Raw genomic sequence first — 22,191 nt, forward strand, 5'->3', positions numbered from 1 at the left:
GCTGTGTTATCTAGTGGTAGCAAAGAAAATCTGACATGGAATTAGGAGTCAACTCATATTTTCTTACAGACTTGAAAGTTTTCCAAAATTCAAACCCCCTCACCAGATTAAATGCTAAGACGGAAGGAGAAAAACAAACATACTTTGTTTCAAAACTTACCATTTGTAGCCAAATATTTGTTGTTAACACTTGATTCTTTTCATCCTGGAACAAAGGAGGAGAGGAAGAAGAAAACAAACCACAGCTTAGTACCATAGGGATAAAATAATACCATTAAATACATTTGACTATTATAAAATAGCCAATTGTGCTAAAGTACCCTTCAAAGCAATGGGGATCATTGTCACTTATTGGAACAGAAGTTTTCACAGATACTTTTAATTTCAATTTCATATTACCACTGTCAGTCAAACAGTTTCGTGAGGATATCCTTCTGCCACACTCTTCCTTCTTTAATAAAGAGTCTCCAAAGGCAAGGCAGATTACAGTAGGGGCTGCCTGTATCACCTTTCTTAGCAGCAGCCCTCTCACTAATTAACCTTATCCACCAGGTATACGCAATCAGTAGAAAAAATAATGAGCAGAGTGTGGCTAAGCTCAGATGAGGTGTGTTGAGGCCATTCTGAGGAGCTACGAGGCAAGTGGCAGCACTCGTGTCAGTGGAACTGTACCAAAAGTGTTGCATCAGCTTTACCACAAAACTGGGAGAACTGTGGCCAGGGCAGAATATTATTATTCTTTGAAGGCCTTTCCCCTGGACTCCGGTGACTGTTTGATGTAAGTTCAGGTCACACAGCAGGCATCTTAATGCTGAAGTTGTAGACTTTAATTCTTTAGTGCTCAGACAGGAAAATATCGGTGACCTTTTTCTGTGGAGGTACTGTATCAGCATCCACCTGGGTTGTGTGAAGCTAATGGAATATACTATATATGCAGTCAGTATTCCACATTTTCCAATCTGAGCACACAATCCCTGTCCCAACAGCAATCAAAGCTCCATTTACAGTCTGAGTAAGCACTGGAGGAAATTCAGTCACCTGTACAGCCTCAACTGCAAGAGTTGTTCTTATGTCTAGACCTCTGAACTTAAATCTGTCACTCTTGAACTTAAATGTCATACCTAAACGCCAGAAAAGTGACCAAAAATGTTTAATCACATTTCATACAATAAAAAACCTTTTTAAATAACACACTTTACTAAAGTTCAATATTTTTCCTCTTCTGCTCTTGTTTTGTGAACTACTAACCAAAAAGAGCTCCTGAGAGACCTTTCATTGCAACCATTACAGATCAGCACAATAGTAGGAAGTTATACAGCATGTAAAATCAAATACCCTGCAAGAGACAATGGCATTTTTAAAGCAAGAGAAACCTTTTGAAGAGCAGCATCAGCAAATGTATGACAGCGTTACTAGGCTGTGTATAATCACAACTAATTGTACAACATACAACTAGAAAGATTTTAAATAAAGATGACAATGTGCATGAATAAAGTCTACCTTCATGCACACTCCCACCTTGCTTTAAAACGAAAATAAAAAATATAAATAATCACAGACCACAGCTAGTCATTCAGCACTTTTCCTCTCTGTTTTCTGCTTCATCACCTCCATGAACCTTTTTCAAAATTATCTCAAATGAACAACTCATTTGAATGGCATCCTGGAGAAACAGGTCTCTAACCATTTGGTTTCAGAACTCCATTACCAAGCTCCACTGAATCTGCATGGTGAGGGCATTGCTGAAGATGTCAGCCAGGCAAAGCAGTAATCAATCTGCACTAGTAGCTGTTATTCTCTAGTGCGTAAACATTAATTTGGAACCTCTCTCAACAACCTGCTTATAGTGTTAGAGCACTACAAAACTAGTTTGTATGGGATCTTTAATTCATGAATGAAGAAATCCATAAGAGATCATTGATATCACCATGAACTAAAGTCTGTTGAGAAAGGTTGCCAGTTCAGGCCGTGTAAAACCTACATGTTTCTACTCATCATGGGCAATTTTACGTGAGATGGAAATAGTGCCAATGATAACTTATCCTCCAGAGTTCAGTGGCGTTTTCTCAAAGCTCTGTGTGCTGCCCCAGGTGAACATGACAAGTTCCTGTCAGGACATAGTGCAGTGTCCTGGCTCAGCAGCTGAGCAAAGCTGAGAGCACCACTGCTGGGTGGTTTCTCTGCATAGCCATAGCTGCTGCTCAGAGGTGCAGAGCAATTCAGAATCCATTATGTTGCGGGAAGCCTGTTTCAGAACTATTAGCTGAATGCCATGTATTCCTGCATGGTTAAATCCTGAGTTAAACTCGCGTTTTATTCCCACTGTGATCTCTTTCTACACATGAATGGCCTCAGCTTTAAATTAGTGATGTTTTAAAAAGTCCTTTTCAGCCGCCAGAAAGAGTTTGTACTGAAGCTGGAGCGTTGCTGGTGCTTGAGCTGCCACAGGGACCTGCTGGGAGGGCCTGAGCCCACAGCACAGGAGAGGGAACTATTTTAGGAGCAGCTGGAAGGAACTCTGCCATCGTGCACACCACAGACCCAGGACACAGAGCTGCCACCGAGCACTCAAAGTAGCAGAGCCGAGGGGAACAGCAGATTTTAAACCAGCTGTGCTGCTGGCAGCATGATTCAGCTGCCTGCCACTGCCAGGCACATGGCAGAGCTACCGCAGGTTGGCATGCAGGACACCCTGCAAGCGTCTTTTGAAAGCCAAGAGTTATTCTGAAGTGTGATCTAACACTCAAAGAGCCTATTCTGAGAGCACTGACTCAAAAATGACTTGTACTGTGAAGACGAGCCCTGAGTGAAGATGGCCCGTACTGTTTTCATGGTTCCTTTCTGTTACTTGAAACATTTAGAGCCTGAAAGAGGGTTACACATGAACTAAGTCATTTCCACTTGGATCACTATATTTAAGGTTCTGTCAGTGTTTGAATCATAAATCCTACCATTGCTCCTCAGCTGTAAAAACTTTACTGCCTGCTGAGGCTTGGTTTATAGCAGTGTTTTGAGTTTTTAATACTGTTTGTGGAGCAAACAATTTCCAGCATTTTAGTCATTATTGCATTGACTCATCCATCACTAGAGGAAAGGTTCTGATTTTAGAGGGTTTATCACTCTCTGTGGCCCCAAGTGAGACTGGTAAAAGGTGGGGCAGGAGACATCCTGCAGGGTTTCTCCCTGCTTAGGAGACTTTTTTGGACACTGTTTAAATACTTCACAGCAAACTACATTAACACTCTTTTCAGCAGAGTTATGCAATACCTCCCCCTAAAATGATGGGTGGGCTTGAAATGCTTCAGAGAACTTCACCAGCTTTTGTCACTTCATTTTGTAAACACTTACAGAACACTTCATGTGTTTTGAACACAAAAACAAGGAAGCTCCTATTACAAACCCTTTCTGCTATAAAGGAGGCAAGAAAAATGGCTTCACAGTATAATCTGAGATGTTGGAGAATCTTCCCAACAGAGAACGAGACCAGGCACAATTTCATGTCGTTTGGATTGGTGTGGTTTCTCCTCCATCCCAGCTGCTTTAAGTGACTTGCTGTTCAGACAGTACTGGCCAAGCAGCCCTGCTGATGGCGTTAGGTTTCCTTGGCACAGCGGGAGGGGGTGGAGGCTGCTTTGCTCATCTCTATCCATAACTGCAGTCAGGAGCTCAGAGGACAGATGGCAAATTGCTACCGGACTGCTTGTCATGTTATTTTGTGGCAGGGCAGTTACTGAAGGGAAAGTAGCTGACATCAGAAGACTTGAATGGTCCTTCATTCATTTTTGAAAGCAGAGGTAATCATTTCTGTAGGTCTTTGAAGGAAATTGCATTGTTTCCATCCTTCCAGTTCCCAGTCCTGGTTATGTCTGCTTTTTCAATTTATACAATCCATCACCTTTGGAAACACAGTTACCAGAGTCTCCAATTATCCTTCCCTTACCCTGTGTTCATCAGAATATATAAAAAAAAAAGAGATAGAAACTTGATAATGCTTTGTGAAAGGTGTTAGCCTAGACATTATAAACTCTGTAATGACATCGGTAGACTGTAGATGAGTGGCATGCAGTGATGTGCAGCACCAGCAAGAAACACGTATTTCCCAGGGACTAGCATGAGGTGATATCCTGACTAAAATCTATGAGCTGTAATGTCTGCATTTCAAATTTAGATTCTTTATTTTTACATGGTTGAATCTCACCTAAATTACAGAAAAATTATGGCTCTTTGAACTGGGCTTCAATTACTTTGAACCTGAATAAAGACTTTGTAAGAACATTTTAAGCCATCACTTGTTACACCATAATACTGTGCTCCTGATTGGTACCGTCTAGCAAAACTGAAGCTAATAATTGTAGTCTGAAGCTGACAGCCCGTGAGAAACATGTGAGACACTTCCTTTACAGATTCTCACTTCCGTGTGCTTAAATGTCATCCTACTGAAACCAGCAGGTTAGTCAGTTCATTAGCTCTTATTGTCTCAGCACTTGCTCATTCAACATTCTCAACATCTTCTGAGCCACAATGTCAAATTACCTGTGCCTAATGACATTTCCCCTTTGTCATTTAAAATCCCATTATGTTTGATTTTTGCTTCACACAGCTTGGGGTTTTCCTCCTGTTCCTTTTTAGGGCCATGCAGTGAGCTCACTAAACTGTATCAGCTGAAAAAGCCTGAATCCCTACAGGATTAGCACTGAGAGGACGGGCTGGAGGGTGAGCCAAGCACTCCTAAACTGGCCAGGTGACAGAAGATTGGTGCTGTGTCCATCCTTCAGGCGGCCATAATGGCAGGATGAATCCAAGATCCTCAAAGGTCATGGAGAGCAGGGAAAGGGCTGCACTTCCCATCCCTGCCCGTGGTGCTGATGCACAGCAGCTCCTGTGTGGCCAACCTGCAGGAGAGCCAGAGCAGTGTCTGCTCTAGCTTCCCCCACCTGCAGCCCTGAGAGCACCACAGGGACCCCTCAGTCCTCCCACACTAACTCAGCCTGGGGGTCTATTGCAAATATCCTCCCCACGTACCAAGGTTAACGCTAAACTTTTCTATTAAAGGTGGCTCAGGGCTTCCTAGTCATGCAGGCAAAATTGAATTTTGCTATCTCAGTGGTGAGGCTAAAAACCAGTTACTTTAAAAGGCCATGCTGGTGCTTCTGCAGAGACACTGAAATGGAGACTGCAGCTGCTGGCCCAGGAATACCCCGAATCACTCATAGGTGTGGGCTGGAGCTGCAGCCAGTCCTGACCTTGAAGAATGCAGTAGAGAGAATTCAGAATTTTGGGGAGGTTTGTATAAGAATAAAAAGCCAAACAGAGTTGTCAGTGTGAAAAGGGTTGTTCAAGCAATATAAAGATGAAGAAAAAGTCAGTGTACATGATTTGTGACATGAAAGACTGGAATTCCTGATGCCCCTTTCCCACTTGACTTCCTTTTCACCATGAAAGGAACATGCCAGTGCAATTACCCTTCACTTCTCCAGTGCTCAGCAATAGACCTTTTTATACAGTAAAATGGTTTTGACTCAGCTTGTAGCACATATTTCCAATTATGCAGAAAACACTGTGTAAACAGTTATTACCACTGCATAAATAATCTGAATAATATTCCATGATCCAGCATGTGAGATTCAACATCAAGAACAGGTGACAGAATGTTTCTAATTTCTTAAAAATAGGTGGAAAAGACAGAAAAATATTCAATAAAATGTCAGGAGTCAAAAATATAAATTTTCACTGTTGCACCACATCTTTTGACACCATTTCAAACTTAAACACACATTTTTATTTGGTGATTTGACTTTTGCCATAGCAGGGACATTTTTGTATCAAAGCAGAGCTCTGGTGTTTATGACTCAGTCTTGTCGTGGTACAGCCTCCTGCTGGGAAAGCCAGGCTCCTTCAGAACTACAGCAACTGCTGCAAACTGTTCAGCCAGAACTGAACAGCACAGCCAGGGTGCTGTGCCAGTTCTGCATGACCCGGCCTTGGGGTCTTGATGTAAGATGAAAGCCACTCCCTTTACATCAGCTGCTAATTTACCCTGATTCTGTGGGTGCAAAGAATTCCCTGCAAGCTGCTCTCTGTTATTTTGTACTCAACCCCTCACTAGTGATGTTACTGAAAGCTGAAGGTATTTAGGACAGCACCTTCTTTCCCACATGCCACTGCAAAGCAAATTTAGCCCCAGGCACCTGCTAGGATGATGTTTAGCCCTAGCACCAGCTAGGACGGTACCTGCCTGACTCTTGCCACCTGAACCCAGACTCTGGCTCCTTCAGACCTTCAGGGATAATTGCAGCTGTGCTCAGGATTTAGTTAAGTATCTCCTGCAGCATTAAGGTGAGTTTTATAGTGAAATCTCCAAAACCCAGCCTGGAAATATCTTCATTACTTGGTGTGCTTCTTGATCTTTGATTTATTTTTTTCGAGCTTTTTTAAATCAAAGAATTAAACTATAAAGGCCAACCAAAATGTGACTAGTTAATTAAAATGAAATTTGAAAATTTCTCTTCCACTGAGCTCTTAGGTTTATTAAATTTGTGATGGATGGCATACAAATGGCTCTTCATGCAGTCTGCATTCTGCAGGTCTTTGAAATAAAGAATAGCTCAGGAGAATTGCTCCTGACTGGGAAAAGTGGAGTTTTGTTGATAGAGATAACACAGACTGACACAGATTGCTGCCATTATCCATTTTGATTTTTTAGGAAAGCTGACTTTGGACTGTAAATTTAATGAGGAACAAGGCAATAAATGGCTGTTCAGGGGCTAACTGAGATACTTAATTTTTATATATGGGAAACCGGCAGAGTTTCCCTCTATGAACACCTCCTCCTCCCATTAATTTGTGGTTCTGTGAAAAAAGGTTATTGAAGTCCCCTAATGTTTAGCATTTTCCAGGTTTGGGCTGGTTTCAGTTATTCAAGTGTTCTTCTTTCACCCATGTGTTTTACCTTTTCTTTCTGATTCTCCTCCCCACAGGGGAAGGGGCCTGAGTGAGCAGCTGCATGCAGTGTTTTAGTTTCTGCTGGGGTTAAACCATGCCAGGCATATTCTCAACTCAGCTGCTGCCATAGGCAAGTTCCACAGCCCCGGGGGCAGAGTGGCAGCACCAGAGGCACTGACAGTCCCTCTGTGTCCTGCTGAATCCTGGGGGTGCTGTGGCAGGTCTGACCAAGAACCAAGGCTACAATGTACAGCAGGAAAACAGAATGCAGCACAAGACTGTGAAAAAACTGAAAGCAGAGTGTTAGGGCTAATGACTGTTGTAGGCTCATTTTTGAGCCTATAATTTTCATTATATGTAGGCTCAATTTTATAAACAAATTTTAAAAAATTCTAGGAGAGGGCCATTGTTAATCCAGCGAAGTTTCCTGCATGGGACAGGTGAGATTAAGATCTGATTTCACACTCTCATTCTATTTACTTTTTGTTTTGTTTTGGAACCATGTCCTACATTCAGTAATTCATCTGCATGGCCATATTTACTAGAACTATTTCTTCTATAAATCAAGGAGTGGGCCCCACTTACTAGAAATAATGCTGGATAAACCAAACATTGCAGCTCAAGTTACCTTTCCTTAGCAGACTGCTCTGTTGGTGTTGTTACTTCCATTTTGTGCAGCTTCTCACCTTCAAAATATATCCTATCTTCATAAATGTTTCCTTAATTAGCCTGTGATGTTTCAATTTCAATATGTGGAAGCTTTATTTCAAAGCAATGCCTACTTGTATCATTTCCTTTGAAATGCACTCCTCCAGGCTGGCCTATGTATATACATGCAATGCCATTTTTTAGATTATAGAATATGGTGCTTAGTGTTTATTGAGCATTTTCCTGTCTTGATAGTTTGTAAACATGTCCCATCCAGACACGTGAAATTTTTCAGACTATTTATTCTCTTGTGAGGTTTTTGTTAATTAAATTATTATAAATGTGAATATATCAGTAGAAAATCAACAAATGGATTTTTTAAAAATTACTTTGTAAATCTTCCCTCTAACCTACAAGCACATTATTTTGAGCAAATTAAACACAAGACAAATTGTGCCTCTCTAGCAAGAGCAGGGCCAGGCTGAGCAGAGCAGTGTGAGCTCAGTGTGAATGGAAAGCAGCCCCTGGTGCTGGGCCAGGGCGTGCAGAGGCAGTGCTGGAGCCACAGCAAGCTCCAGGCTCCGTGGCATGGACACTGCAGGAGGATGCTCTGTACTCAGCCACACTCCTGAGGAAGAGCATCCAGGAGCTGGGAGGGAGGGAATGGGAGAGGAGGAAAGGAAAGCTCCAGGTGTGAGTGGTGGACAGGTGTCCTATTTACAGTTCTGCTCTGTGTTTAACACTTGAGCTAGTACATATTTAATACAAGGTTTACTATGACCTTACACATAGTCACAATTCAGACTTTAGTTATTGTAGAGTTTGACCAATGGGGAAGTCTAAAAAACATGGGGATTTTCAGGTATGTTCTGCATGGGTATTGAAGGCTGGAGTTCCTCTGTCCCATTCACTGTTCAGGTGTCCATGGAGTGAAACTAAAATAGTGAGGAAGTAAACCTGAATACAGCAGACAATGCTTCTGCTTAGAGCTGAAGTTCTGAGAAAGTTGAAAGGTTTCTAAAGTTAAAATGCTAAAATATTACTAGAGCATTCTGTGCTGCTGGGATAGGAGCAGATATTAATTTTTGACCATGTTGAATATCTCCTTTTTTCCTTAAAAATTAGGAAAATACAATTTGAATTTTACCTTGGTTAAGGTTGAGTTTGGAGTATGAGATAAGGAGTCTGATTAGTTTGCTTAACCTAATTGAGGCAAAATCTGAGGGGGGTTGTTTGTTTTGCTTTTTTTAAAAATTTACACTGTTTGTGTCTGAAAAAGGCCAGCATTTTCTCTACACCAACTCATCTTACATGCATTTGCAAAAAACATTTGCTTTCTCCCCCTTTCTCTATATTCTTTAGAAGAAAGGCAGTTTACTCAGACCATACACAGGTCTCCCCAGATAGATGCAAATCCATCACAGCAAAAAGCTGCTGCAGAGAGAGCATAAAAGAGTGACCTTAACTCTGAGCAGAGCATCTGCATGAGGAGCCTTCTCAGAATGCAGGAAGGTCTTTGTGTTCCAGATATGCTCTGTTAGGTCTGAGTTGTGCTGCCATTGGCTGCACCAGGGCTTTGTCCTGGCAGTGGGCTGGAGAATTGGCTTTCACCAAGTTCCAGGAAAAAGAAGCTGAGATTATAAATATATGTGAGAGCCTCATGATGTACCATTTTTGTTACCATGGGGATGTAATTGTAACAGCAGTCTGTCTTCTTTTCTTTTTTCACTACATCATTGTTAACAAGAGATTGTATTTAGATATGAATGCATTCATCTTTGCAAAGACAAGCAGGGATAAGCCATATGAAATGAGCAGAGTACAGCATAACTAATCACATACATCAGCACATCTTGTGTGAAAAAATATATTTTGAAGAGCAAGTTGAATTTTTCAAGTTACCTTATGAATTTCTGTGATTAATTGTAGGTTTTACTCAGTTCAATTTTTGAATGTAGGATAGAGCTTAAAGCGCAGTTAGATTTCTTGCAAGCATGCAAAGTAATTACTGTCTTCTGTTGCTTTATTTACAAATAATTCTTAGTTCCAGTGTATTTTGTAGCAGACTCCTGTTGAGAGGACTGAACCCTGAATGAGTGTTAAATACTGGCTCTAGGTGCTGATTACCACTGACACAGATAGGATCCCAGCTCTGAACACATGCTAGAATCTGGGAACTACCAACAGTACCACAAGATAAGAACAAACAACAGAGCCCCCATAGCCCCACTCATTTCATGGTGTTAAAACCAGAAGGAATCAAAGCCTTTGAACTTGATTTCTTTTCCTAGAGGTTGGTTGCGAAACACTGAAATTGAAAGGTCAGGTTGTTACACTTGAATGTACCAGCAGACTGAAGTGGAAGGAATTTCTTCAAGGAGAAAAGAGAAAGTTATGGGAGAACAAGGAGCTGAACCCAAAGCTGTCTCTTCCTCTCCCTGTGTGTGATCAGAGCACACAGCTCCAGCACCAGCCTGCTGCTGGTGTTCATCTATCCTGCTTCTGTAACAGCAACAAAAATTTCCACACCTGACCAGAGCATATTTTCCATGACTTAGCAGCAGCTGAAACCCTTGAGGAACACCAGAGCCACAGGCAGAGGCATCTTACAGAACCACAAGGAGTAGCTATGTGCACTGCAAATGGACATAAGTAAAGCCAGCTTCAGAGGGTCAGATACCAAAATGCTATTGCTCATCCCAGAGAGTCTCTCTAACTATACCACATCCTACCTCCATCCTCCCAAGTACAGGAAAATTAAGCAGGGAGGAGTTGCTCCAAAATTTCTGTGATCTATTATCTTGGATGTCTTGGGTTCTCTGTTCAATCTAGGATACAGCACAGACATCACTGTGGTAATTTAAAAACTTCCTGGGGAAGGGCAGAGGACAAAGCGCATTGCTTATCCTGCTGAATGTCTCTGCAACTCTTGACACCGAAGTATTACTGAGACACGTCAACAACTTGAGAAGATGAATCATACTGCAGAGGTGCTAGTTATTCCTTACCCTACGTCCTCTGATGGACACATTCGAGAGTCCTCTTTAAAGGGTCTTCCTTTCCTGCTTTCCACGAAAATCCATACTGCCCCCACTGCTCTGATATGCCTGTAGAGAATCACTTACAACGGCACTGAGAAACTGGGAGCTTAGCTGGGAGGAATACTTTGATGGAAATCAACCATATCTCTGTTTCTTCACAAATGCAACAAGCATCATGACTGAAATGTCAGAACACCTACATGGTCCTTCAGGCTGCTTTTTCCAAAGCACAAAAGAGCAAATTCTCCTCTGTGAAAAGATTATTTTTGTCTGTGGGGACAGAGATGGAGTGAGCACTCCAAAATCCATAAAAATGCTCATCTGAATTTCTCGAGCTTTGTCAGTGCTCATTACTTTTTCTGTCCTCATTCTTGCATTTAGTAGTTTTGGAGATGGTGGGTAAGAGGCCTCATCCTTCCTTCCTGCCTTCCTCTCAAAGCCTAAACCAGCCCACCTGTGTAGTCACTGAGTAACTAAGGGGATGCCAAGCACAGGAATGTGCAAACACTTCTGACTGAACGCAGAAAACAAACCAATAAAAGTCCAAAGTAGCAGTGCTGTATAATTAAACATGTGCGTGGGTCCCCCAAGTCTGCACATGGTTATTGATCACCTTCCCTTCAGGGGAGCTTTTTAGCACACAAGGAACCAGGAGACAGAATTATAAACCATGCAAATGTGGCTTCACATCACGACCACAAGGTTTGGGAGAGATGAACTGGATGAATATCATATTCTTATCTTGCTGCTAATGAGCAGCAGCAGGGCTTTGTGCCGTGCTCTCGGTGCTTCAAGCTGTTGTTGAAGCCAGGGTTAGCAGCCTTTCCTCTACAGAAATCAAACTCTAGCTGCAGTAAGAGGCATGAAAATGCAAGCACAACTGAAGCTTAATCTGAATAGACATTTACTTCAGGCTGCTTCTGGTAATTCTTGGAAAATAAATCTTTTAATTTTGAATAAATTAAAAATAAATTGCTTAACACAGTAAAGTAAATTATGTACGTAATTAAAATTCTAAGTGAATTTTAAAAGATTTCTTCTTCTAAATAAATGCTTGTCCAAATAGGCTCCCTGCTGCCTACACATCGTGAAATATTTCTTTATTTCTTTCTTTCTTTCCTTCTCTCTTTCCTTCTTTCCCATTATTGTAGCTCACAGATATATTTAGATTGAGAACAATTGAATTGTTTAGTAATCTATTCAGGCTACTGAATATGGTGAAGAGTTCAGGAGAAACTGAAGAATTCACATCTGTATCAGCTAAATTTGAAGTAATTAACATTTGAAGTAATTAACATCTGAATGTATTTATGTTAATGTGCTGTTCAGAGATACAGAATTGTTTGCTTCCAATCTATTGACAATACCTTTTTCAACTGCTGTCAGCAATATGAGATTTGTAAATGACTGGAAACTTTGGATAGGGTGTGCTTTGCTGAGAGAAAAGCAGGCACTGTATCCGCAGGGCTCCGAGAATGCAGCCCTGAGCAGAGACAGAGCAGCAACAGAAATAACACCTTCCTTTAGCAGCACTTCCTGCCTTCGCTTGCCAGCATCCCCAAAATTGCTGCAGCACATTCCTGCCACCTTGCAGACCCACACAGATCACACTACAGCAGTGGGGCTGAGGCCGTGATGGTTACTTGGGAGTTGCTTTTCCCCACATAATTCACCCAGCCCACAGCATCCTCCCACAGCACTTCCAAAAGCCTTCCCAGAATAGAAATGGGTTCAGCAGGGGCAGCCACCTGCATTTGAGCTCCCTTCCTATGAAGGAAAATACGGGTCTCTCAATCTTTCAGTACAAATTACTACAGACCATAAGAAGCTGATCCATATTGTCAAAACAAAGCATGTGAACTTGTGTATCGAATAGTGACATCCTGCATTGTCTAGTATTTGAACAGGACAGTCTTTTTGAAAGAGGAACAACTCTCAATATTACAAGGAGTATATTAATTTCAATCCCAAACTTCTGTGAATTAAAAGCTTTGTATAAGACCAACTATTACCCAGATCTGACTCCCATCTTGCACCGTAATTTTGTTTCATTAGCTGATTACTGAGGACTACTAATAATTACTAGATGATGTGACTTTGCAGGTTCTGTTGTTCTAGTGGAGGCCCTGTAAAATGTGAAGGCTTTGTGTGGTAGTCCCTGTGCTCTACAGCAGTGTAGAATCTGTTTGCCAGCACCTTCACTATGCTTTTCACAGGAAGGTTACAAGCCACTTTCCTCACAACCAACACAGATGTTTAGTCGCTTTTTAAGTTAATGGGGCATCTATACTAATGCAGTTAGAAACAAAATATGAGGTACTGAGTTTTTATGATTCAAACTGATTATCTATTATGAATGGTAAGAAAAATGTCAGAGAAACTGCTTCACTTTACTCATATTACAAAGAAAACCCACACAAAGAGAAAAATCCCAGCTGATTCATATTACAAAGAAGTTCCAAATATCTCTCCTGTGGAACCAGAAAGCAGAATAGAAGTTCTGATTTTCACATACAAATAACATCTCTAATGTCCTCAAGTGAACTATTATCAGGAGGGTTTTTTATAGCCTATAGTCCGTCCTTTTTTTCCTTCCTGCAAACTGCCTTTAATTAGTGTACATTCATTGCTTCCCATTCCATCCTACACATCCTCCTGTGTTTAAAATATCTTTCCAGATCAAACACTAGAGACTAGGTGAAATGCTGATGGAAGAGTTAAAAATCCAGAAGATATTTAGAAGCATGGGAAAGATGGACAAATACCACAGAAATAAGGTTGTGGTTTCTTTCAGTATGTTAATATCTCACCACAGTAGGGTAGGGAGAGGTGTTGTCTGCTTGTTAAAGCAGATCAATTATCAGAATATTTTAGACTCTTGCCTGATCTGTTCTTCACATTTCATGGAAAAATAGAATACTCTGTTTTCTGTTATAATCCAGTAACTTTCATGGTATTAAACTAACTAAAAATATCAGAAGGCATATCCCAGAACCTTTCCAGTTTTCTAAACTTTCAGGAATAAATTATGGTGGACTGGAAATGGCTGCAAGACAAAAATGCAAGCAGTTTCTCCCATTAGCATGGTGGGGAAAAAGTTCAAGCGGCAAACTGAGAAGAAAATAAAGCTTGGAGTGATATTTTCTAATGTACACAAATTAATCCTGAAATTAAAAGAATAATGCAGATTTGATGAGCTTCTGCCCCAGCCATTGTTTGAAAAGAGGCTGCTGAGGTCTGATAAACAGCTTAGGAACTTCATTAGCACCATTTTTCAATAAGCCTCTTGATTTCATTGTTTTACTCATTTTTCCAGATTTAAAATTCTTTCTTATTTTTTCTCCCCTTTTTTGGCGAGCAAGATGATAGTTTTTTAGTCTGTTTCTTTACAGAAGCTGTTCTGCCTCTTTGAATGACAGCATAATTTTCTTTTCAAAATTTCAAGATATTTGACATTACTGTCTTGCCCAGTGGGTGCAGGGTATTGGACTGCAAACATTGAGTTGTAGATCCTTACGCAGAGGCTTTGCAAAGCCTTGTATGTAACTTACTGTAGTCAGCTGGATCACTGCACCGTGTAAAACAAAACAAGGACAAAAGCCCTGGAATACATAAAACTAAGCCATGCAAGCAACCAAGGGCAATATAGGATAAGCAAACTTTGGCTAAGTTCAGATAAATGTAAAAAAGTTTGCGTGCTTTCATTTCTCCTTTGGTCTGCACAGGTGAGTGGACCAGCCTAAAGGAACAGGATTTCCCTTGAGATTCTGCTGCTGCTCACGACATACAAACAACTATTCAGCGCTTTTCTTTCCCCTAACTAGAAATTTTTAAAAGGGGGAACAGGAAAAACTGGAAAATAAGCAAAACCTGTTGTATAGTAAATGATTTCATTAGCCAGGAAGTGTCTTCAGGAAACATGAAAGATTCCTGAGTAAATAATGTTATGCAACATAAGTAAGAATTTGAATATTCATGTAGATAAGTAGCTTAATTTAACTTTCTTAAATAAATTATTGAATGTTGATTCTAAAAAATGACTAATTTATTATCAGAGAAGACCAAAATGGTCACACTCATACCCACCAAAATGTTTGTCACTATGAGTTTTGTTGAAGAAGTCACAAGCTAAGATGGTATTGATCCCAAGTTTGCAACTAGAATCAGAGATAGAGCTGTGGTTTTTGAAGTATTTGACATGTTAAGTGAAGAACCAGCACAGGTAGTTTTGTGAGCAGTTTAAGCTAATCTAAAGCCAAATACAGGTCACATAGAGAACTGACCCCTCAAAACAGGATAAGGTAACTCACTCAGAGAGGCACTGGTGCAAGCCAAAGCTGTGGGACCATGAGCCCAAAACTCAGAGAGATTTATTCCAGCAGCAAAGGCTGAGATCAGCTTAGGACACTCCCAAAGTGCTGCTTTAAGTTCCACATAGAAAGCTGATAAAAATTCTAGATTCCAACCAGAAAGCTGAAAAACATATATATTGAGAGTGAACCACTGACAGCTACTCTAAGAATGAGTTCTGCCACGTGGGTTTACCAAGATTTCCTTCTCTAGCTTTCTGCTATGTTATTCAGAAATATACACACCTTGCTGCAAATGGTCAAGAAATCTGACCATCTGAAATCTAAAATTTCTGTATCAAGAAATCTGATACTTCACCAAAAGTCTATTTTTTATCATTATTTTCCTGAAGAAGAAAAGGTGTGTCCTTTCTCTAGAACCGCTTTTTAGTACTGTTCCCAAGTTGAAAAATAGGAAGTCATGCTTAGATGTTAGTAAAAATCTACCATGATGGTAGTTGAATACTGACTGCCCAGGAAGGCTGTGAAAACTCTGCTGTCAAAATGGTCAGCACTTGACTGGACACAGTCCTGAGTAACACGATCCATTTACAACATCTTTGCAGTAGGGGAGTGGACAGGATGATCTCTAGAGGCCCTGTCCAAACTAAAATAAGATTGTGGTTTTTCTACTCATTTAGATAAGAGTAAAAAATGTGTTTGGACTATCAGTTATACCTCTGTGTGTTGCAGTTCTTCATGCTTGTGTCTCAAAGCAGTCATTTGCAGTATAAATGTGTGACCACTTAATTTCTAAGGTTTCATCTTCTGACTTTTGGGGATGAAATACCCTCTCATGTGTTTCTTTTAATTGTATTCACTTACAGTTGATACAGATATGTCCATTGTAAAAATGCCAGGCTAGGCACAAACTTCTCCCCCTCATGCTCACTGCATTTGTTTTTCTGTGCCATTCACTATTCTGTATGAGATGCAGCAGAGTAGGAGCAGCACTGCTTCTGTGTCTGTTCCTAGAGTCCCCTCCAAACCAATAGGCAATGGCTGAATATTCTCCTCTGATACTGTTATTGGGATGGATGTTACAAGAGAAAACAACACTCTTAGGAGGTATTTACCTCCATACAATGTTTAAATATGTGGTGGCTCTAATTTTTTCCAGTGTGGAAATTATATCATATCATTGCATTTCAAAAAACTGTTTCTCAAAAATGTATATGCTGGAAATTTTCCTAAACCTAAGTTAGGTTAAGATTCCATGCCAGCACTGAAATACCAAACAAGCAGAAGCCAAAGACCAGTTTTATGTTCAGACTGAGGGGGTTCCATGAGGTGGGAAGTAAAAATAAATTGCTTCTCTACATCCTATTCTTTATTTTTACTGCCATTGTACTGAAGCTATGATCATCCATCAGCCCCTCTTCCTCTCCTTCCTCTTAAGGTATGCCTTAGTCTTTGTCTCTTAAGATTTTTTTTTTTGAAGTCCACTGTTTCAAACCTCTTACTTTCCATTTTGCATCCCATCCTCTTCCATCTAAATTCCACCTCTCTTCCAAATTCTTTTGCTGTATCTCAGGCCTACTATGTACTCCCACCTCCTCTCTAAGCACTCCCTTGGTTTCCAAGCTCTCCTCCTCAGTTATGCATCCCCAAACTGCATTTTTCTCATGCTGCCACTGCTTTTCCTCCCCATTTAGAGACATTTTGTATAATTTACTATGCCAGCTTGCATTCTCATTAGACAATTAATTAATTCTATTTTCTAGTGAACTCCACTAAGCCGGGGCAATTGGCACTTACAGATCCCTTATTATGTACTGCTGATACTAGCATGCATATTAATGTGCAATACCATTAAAAGAAAAACATATCTATAACCATGAGGTAGAAAATTTCTAGTTTTAATAGGACGGGTTAAAACTAGAAATATAAGGTAGGAAACATCCATTGTATTCAGAAAAGATTTCATTTACCATCTCCCTTTTCCTGTCAGCAAAATCAGAGTGGAATGGAAGAGACTTCAACTAAGGAATAGCAGCAACCAGGATCCAGCCTGGCTCAGTCTGTTCTGGCAGGGGTTTGATGGATTGGCTCTGGAGAGGTTTAACTCCCAATTAGACTCAGTGGCTACCAGCTGAGAAGCCGTTAAAATGAATGTATAAACTACAGGAAAGTGTGATGGTGACATGTTTTGTTTCTAGCTTGTTAAACCAGTAATTGTTATTGCAAGTGGCTGTCATTCCCACCAGCATTGGCTTCTTGTTGACAATGAAGAAAACTCATTTGTTTTATAGCATGAAGCTTAATTTACTTCATGGTTGGTTTCTTTCTTTGGCTGTCAATCCCAGATCTCAGAAAAAGAAATGCAGTGAGTTTTATGGCAAGCAGAATGAGCTGTAACTAAACAGCCAGTACAGAAGCCAGGGTTTCTGACCGACTCTGAAGGGTGTTCTTGAAAGGCACGCAGGATCAAAAGCTACCTTTTGGATCATATTAGCCAAGCCTGCCAGTCATTGATTACACCCAGATTGGCTAGTGTTCTGTGGATATTTTCCTTTCATTTCGTATGGGTTTTAATGAAATTTGACAACTCCAGAAGAAATTAACTCTGTGTCGTGAACTTTAGGCATCTGATGGGAATATAATGGAATTTTGAGGTTAAGTACATTTTTAAGACTTTCACTTCCTTATTAATTGTCAGAGCTAGTTGAATTCAGTAAAAACAAATACTGTAAACCCACTCATATGCTGAGTTGCATCTCTGTGCCACTGTGACAAAGAAAAGCTTAAATTAGTGGTATTTGAACCCAAAAAGTTCCTACAGTGCATTGTACAAGTATAGCACAGAAATACCTATTGGTATACCAATCAAGTGTTGTAAATACAGTAGCTATTTAAGCATATAGAATGTAGCAATTTGTCTGCATAGCAAAGGAAATATCAACTTGGATTTTAGCCGGGATTTCCTCTCCCCTCCATCTTCCAAACTAGGCAGCTCTTAAGTGACCACCAGAAATCAAGAACTTTGGTTTTGCAAATCCCTCCCACACTATACTGCTTGTTGGATCTAAGGACAGTTAAGGATTTGAAAGGCAAAGTGTGCATTTTGAGCTCCCCTCAAAATGTTTTCTACTGCTAAAAATGTTGGGGATTTCTGACAAGAGATCTAAGAAAGAAGTCAATTTTACTTCTAAGTTTAGTTCTTTAAAGATGCAGATAAAGTTTGGTGTTGTGTCTTGAATTAGTTGTCCTTTCCAATTTCTTGTAATCTTCCTTTGCTATCTCAAATGTCCCTTCCAGGAAGGAAAAACACACCCTTTGAAACAGTTTCCTGGAAGGTTACAGACTCACCACATCCATGATCTGCATGAGGCTGAGAGTGAAATAGACTGTGAGTGGCTGGGAGTCATTTGCAACTGGTCGCTCCAACGGATTGTAATTTTTCAGCAGCTCCTTGTAAAGCTTCCTTTGGAACTCTCCTTGCAGGGACTCTTTGGGCACAGGAATAAAAAGATAAATAATAAGGATTCTACATCAGAAAAAGCTCAGGCATCCTTTTTCCACTCCTATCAGATACTATGTATCTATTACTATACCTGCTGCATTCCCAGAAAAAAATGCCACTGTATTTCAAATAGTTCATTAGCTACTACAACAAAATCCTAATCAGAAATGTTCATCGCAGCCTGTAAGGTGGATTACCTCTTTGATCATTTCTTGAGTGGCCAGGAGTGATACATTCTAAATGCTAATGATGCTTTCTCAATGTATGCACCCTTCCAGCAGCAAGAAGTGATGAAGAGGAAATACAGTCCCTGCGATTTGATACCTGTCCTGGCATAGCTATAACCAGAAAAGCAGAACAGAGACATGGCAGCGAGCATCAGCAAGACAATGGAAGAAAAATGGCCACAGGTTACACTGAGCACTGCTCTCGGGCTGCTTCAGAGAACCCTCTGGGGCAAGCGCGCTCCGCTTTGTTCCCTGTTCATGCAGTTATAAGTGAAGTGGGGAACGGGGTTCCTGACTGAGATGATAGGCACTGCCTTAATATACATGCTAATATTTGGGGATTTCTTTCCTTTTTACGCTTCAGATCCAGGGAGGACGCTTATTCTGCCGTCTTTGGAGAGAAGGAGTAGGTCTACATGAACGGAGCAGAGCAGACCAGGGACAGAGGCAATTTTCGAACGAAAGGGAATGTAGGACAGGGTAGGAACAGGTGCTCTGGATGTGAACCCTCCCTGTCCCGCTCCAGACGGACTTCCCTCTTCCCAGTTTTCTAGTCCTCAGCTCCCCCCACGAAAAACCGCAGCCTCTGCCCTGGGACAGCCACCACTGAAGTCCCTTGACAGAGTTCGCCCCCCCATCCCGTGTTCCTTCTCGGCAGGTGCCGGCACTGGCCAGCCCCCAGAGCTGCCCGGGACGGGGGCGAGCCCCCGCAGCGGCGAGGCTGAGAGGGCAGAAGGTGACGGCCGGGGCCGGAGAGCCGCCGTGCCTGGGAGGACCCGGGACTGCCACCCCCGCCCGCCCCGCCGCGGCTCCCGCTGCTGCCCGGGGCCGGCGCCCACTCACCGCGCACGAGCCCCGCCGCCGCCAGCAGCCACACCGCCAGCTCCTGGAGGCCCATCCCGGGAGAGCCGGCGCCGCGAGGGACGGACACGCCAACAGCAGCGGCGGCTTCTCCCGCCGCCGAGCCCCGCCAGCCCCGAGCCGCGGATCCGGGCCGCTGGGAACCGCTGGGAGCCGCTGGGAGCCGCTGGGAGCCGCTGGGAGCCGCTGGGAGCCGCTGGGAGCCGCCGGGGCCCCGGGCACCTCTGGCAGCTCGGCCCCTTCCTGCGCCCGCACCGGAGCTCGCCCTACGGCGCCGCCGGCCCGGGCGGAGCGGAGCGGAGGGATGCTGACGGCCCGCCTCCCCGCCCTGCCTCTCGCCTGATGGATTTCCCTCCCTTCCCTAAACCTCGAGCGTCTCCGGGCCGGAGGGGAGGGCACGGAGGCGCTCGCAGGCTGCTGCGGCAGCCGGAGCGATGCGGCGCGGCTGGGCGAGGGGCCGCGGCATTATAGAGCCGAGAGCGGGGGCGGCCCCCTCCCCTGCCGGCAGCCGCGCCCGCCCGCGCCCGCTGCCCTCCCCGAGCCCGCAGCGGCACCGCTGGGAGCCCCGGCTGCAATGGGAGCTGGGCCGGCCGCCCCGGGGAGCGCACCCTGCCCGCGCCGCCCCGAAAGCCAAAGGGCATCAGCCACCCCCAAGCCCTCCGCCGCTCCCCGGCCCTCCTCGGCACAGGTCATTCTCCTGCACCGTCGGCAGCGGCTGCCGCTGCTGTGGGAGGCGTGAATTAGCCCAAAGGGCAGCAGAGTGCCCCGAGTAGGATAACCCCTGCCGAGGCCTGAAGGGGAAGGCAGCCAGGGCACGGACCAGGGCAGGGCCAGTCCTTGCTGGCCTCAGCCAGAAGCTCGGCTTAGATCACATCCAGGGGGAGAGCAATGGCCACAATGATGTTGCACACAGAGCTGTTAAATCCCCAGCACAGACGCGGGGCTGGGGGCTCAGGTGCTGGATGTTTTGTCTACATATGGAAAAAAAAGCCATGGCCGAGGGGGCATTGTGTTCAGTGCTTGACAAACACAACACAGAAAAACGGTGGCCGAGCTCCTGCCTGGTACAGGTATAATGCGCCACAGTTGGAAGGCAGGCCTAGAAAATTCAATGCATTTTGTTGATTGTCTGGTTCCCATCTGCAACTCTAAGCATAATTTTGAGACCATTGATGGGTTATTTCTTTCAGTCCAAATCCCTGCCCTCCCAATCCAGTTGCTACATTCAATGAATGTCCTAGGCAGCTGCACTTAAAAAAGAATGGTATTGAAGAATGTTGTCATTTGCAAGGGGTAACTAAGTGCTTGTTTTTCAAATGACCATCAAACAACGATATATTTAGCCCATGTTAATTCTCGGCTTTAAAAATTCCAGGTTCTCTATATTGGCTTAAGCACTGACCTAATTTATGTAGCTACTGTTTACGTATTTTTAAATGTTGAGCACAAAAGCAGATGCATCTTGGGGCAACCTGAGTAGCTCAGCAGTTGGCTCAGCATGTGTTCCAGCTGTCACATACAGCAGGACTGAAACCTGCCCCTATTCAAATGAGCCAACATGCCAGACAGCTTTACCAGGGGAGAGTAGAAATGAGCAAGTGCTAAAGCTAACTCTCCAAAAGCCAAGTAATAGCTGGTGGATTTTTGGGTTTTAGTTGGATTTTTTTTCCATGGGATACTGAACTTTTTGGACCAGCCAGCAGACAAGAGCAAGTTGCTAGAGGAGCTCTGTGTTATTCATAGAAAAAACAATTGTTATTATTCATTTGTGCTTCAGCCTTCCCATGGCAGTGCTCTTGGTAGCTGGATTTTTGCCTTCTCTCATTTTGGAAAGAAGACTCATTTTCTTTTCTCCTTCTGCTGTTATCCATGCTGTTTTGGCACAGGCGCCCCAGATAATTTTGGGTGTTCAGTAAACAGCATGAATTGTTCAGGCAAGAAATTTGGAGAGGAAATCTACAGTTCATGGCTGACCTCTACTGTTGGCTCTTTTTTTTGCTTTACACTTTGCTTTGTTGACAGCTGCCTCACCTCCCGGTGATAAACACAGGGTCTCAAAAGGCAAACCCTTCAGGGTATGCTGGAACCCCAAATTCCTGTAGTGTAAGTGAAGAAATAATAACTTTAACTATTTCTTTGATAAATCTTAAGTTATATTTTGTTTGTGGCAGTCTCATTTTCATCTGATGTTAGCAAATTGAATTTTATAGGTACTTCAGGAATTCTGTTGATATTCTTTAATAGTAATCAGCACCTCAACTCCTTGATTAAACTGTATTCAACCAGGTGCATTCTTACTAAAGGTTTTACCTTTCAAGTCAGATATTCTGCTGTGAATGCACACAAATGACAGGGAAAGGTCTTACCTGCTTTCTGTAGGAATCCTGGCTAATAAAAGTTAATTTCACAAACATTTATAGGTATTGTATAGATACTAGCAAAGAATGGTTAAAAACCAGTATACTGAAGTCCTCTAGAAGCCTTTATTTATGGCACTGGTTATCTCTGTGGAATTTGGTGTTCACAACTGAAAAGCCAGCGGTACAGTCTGTGGCCAGCAGAGGCTTTCTTTGCTGCAGGGCCCACTGGAGACAATGCCCACTCCTCTCTGGGCTGTGATTCTTCTCTCTCTGCTGTCCAGCCGGGTGATTTGGAGGCTG

The 22,191-nt window shown here is 42.7% G+C and overlaps 1 protein-coding gene across 1 annotated transcript in view; it reads right to left on the reverse strand.

Annotated features, from left to right (window-relative positions):
- The window catches only part of LOC134558670 (neuronal acetylcholine receptor subunit alpha-7), a 38,771-nt gene extending 18,656 nt beyond the window's left edge, over positions 1 to 20,115 (reverse strand). The window contains exons 1-3 of the mRNA XM_063412766.1: positions 19,514 to 20,115; positions 18,290 to 18,429; positions 161 to 205 (exon numbers count right to left, since the gene is read on the reverse strand). Of these exons, the coding sequence (XP_063268836.1) occupies positions 161 to 205; positions 18,290 to 18,429; positions 19,514 to 19,568 (240 nt within the window). The 5' untranslated portion in view covers positions 19,569 to 20,115. The remainder of the gene's footprint in view (positions 1 to 160; positions 206 to 18,289; positions 18,430 to 19,513) is intronic.
- Between the last annotated feature and the right edge of the window lie 2,076 nt (positions 20,116 to 22,191).

The sequence above is a fragment of the Prinia subflava genome, chromosome 15 (genome assembly GCF_021018805.1).
Source record: "Prinia subflava isolate CZ2003 ecotype Zambia chromosome 15, Cam_Psub_1.2, whole genome shotgun sequence".
Lineage (NCBI taxonomy): Eukaryota > Metazoa > Chordata > Aves > Passeriformes > Cisticolidae > Prinia > Prinia subflava.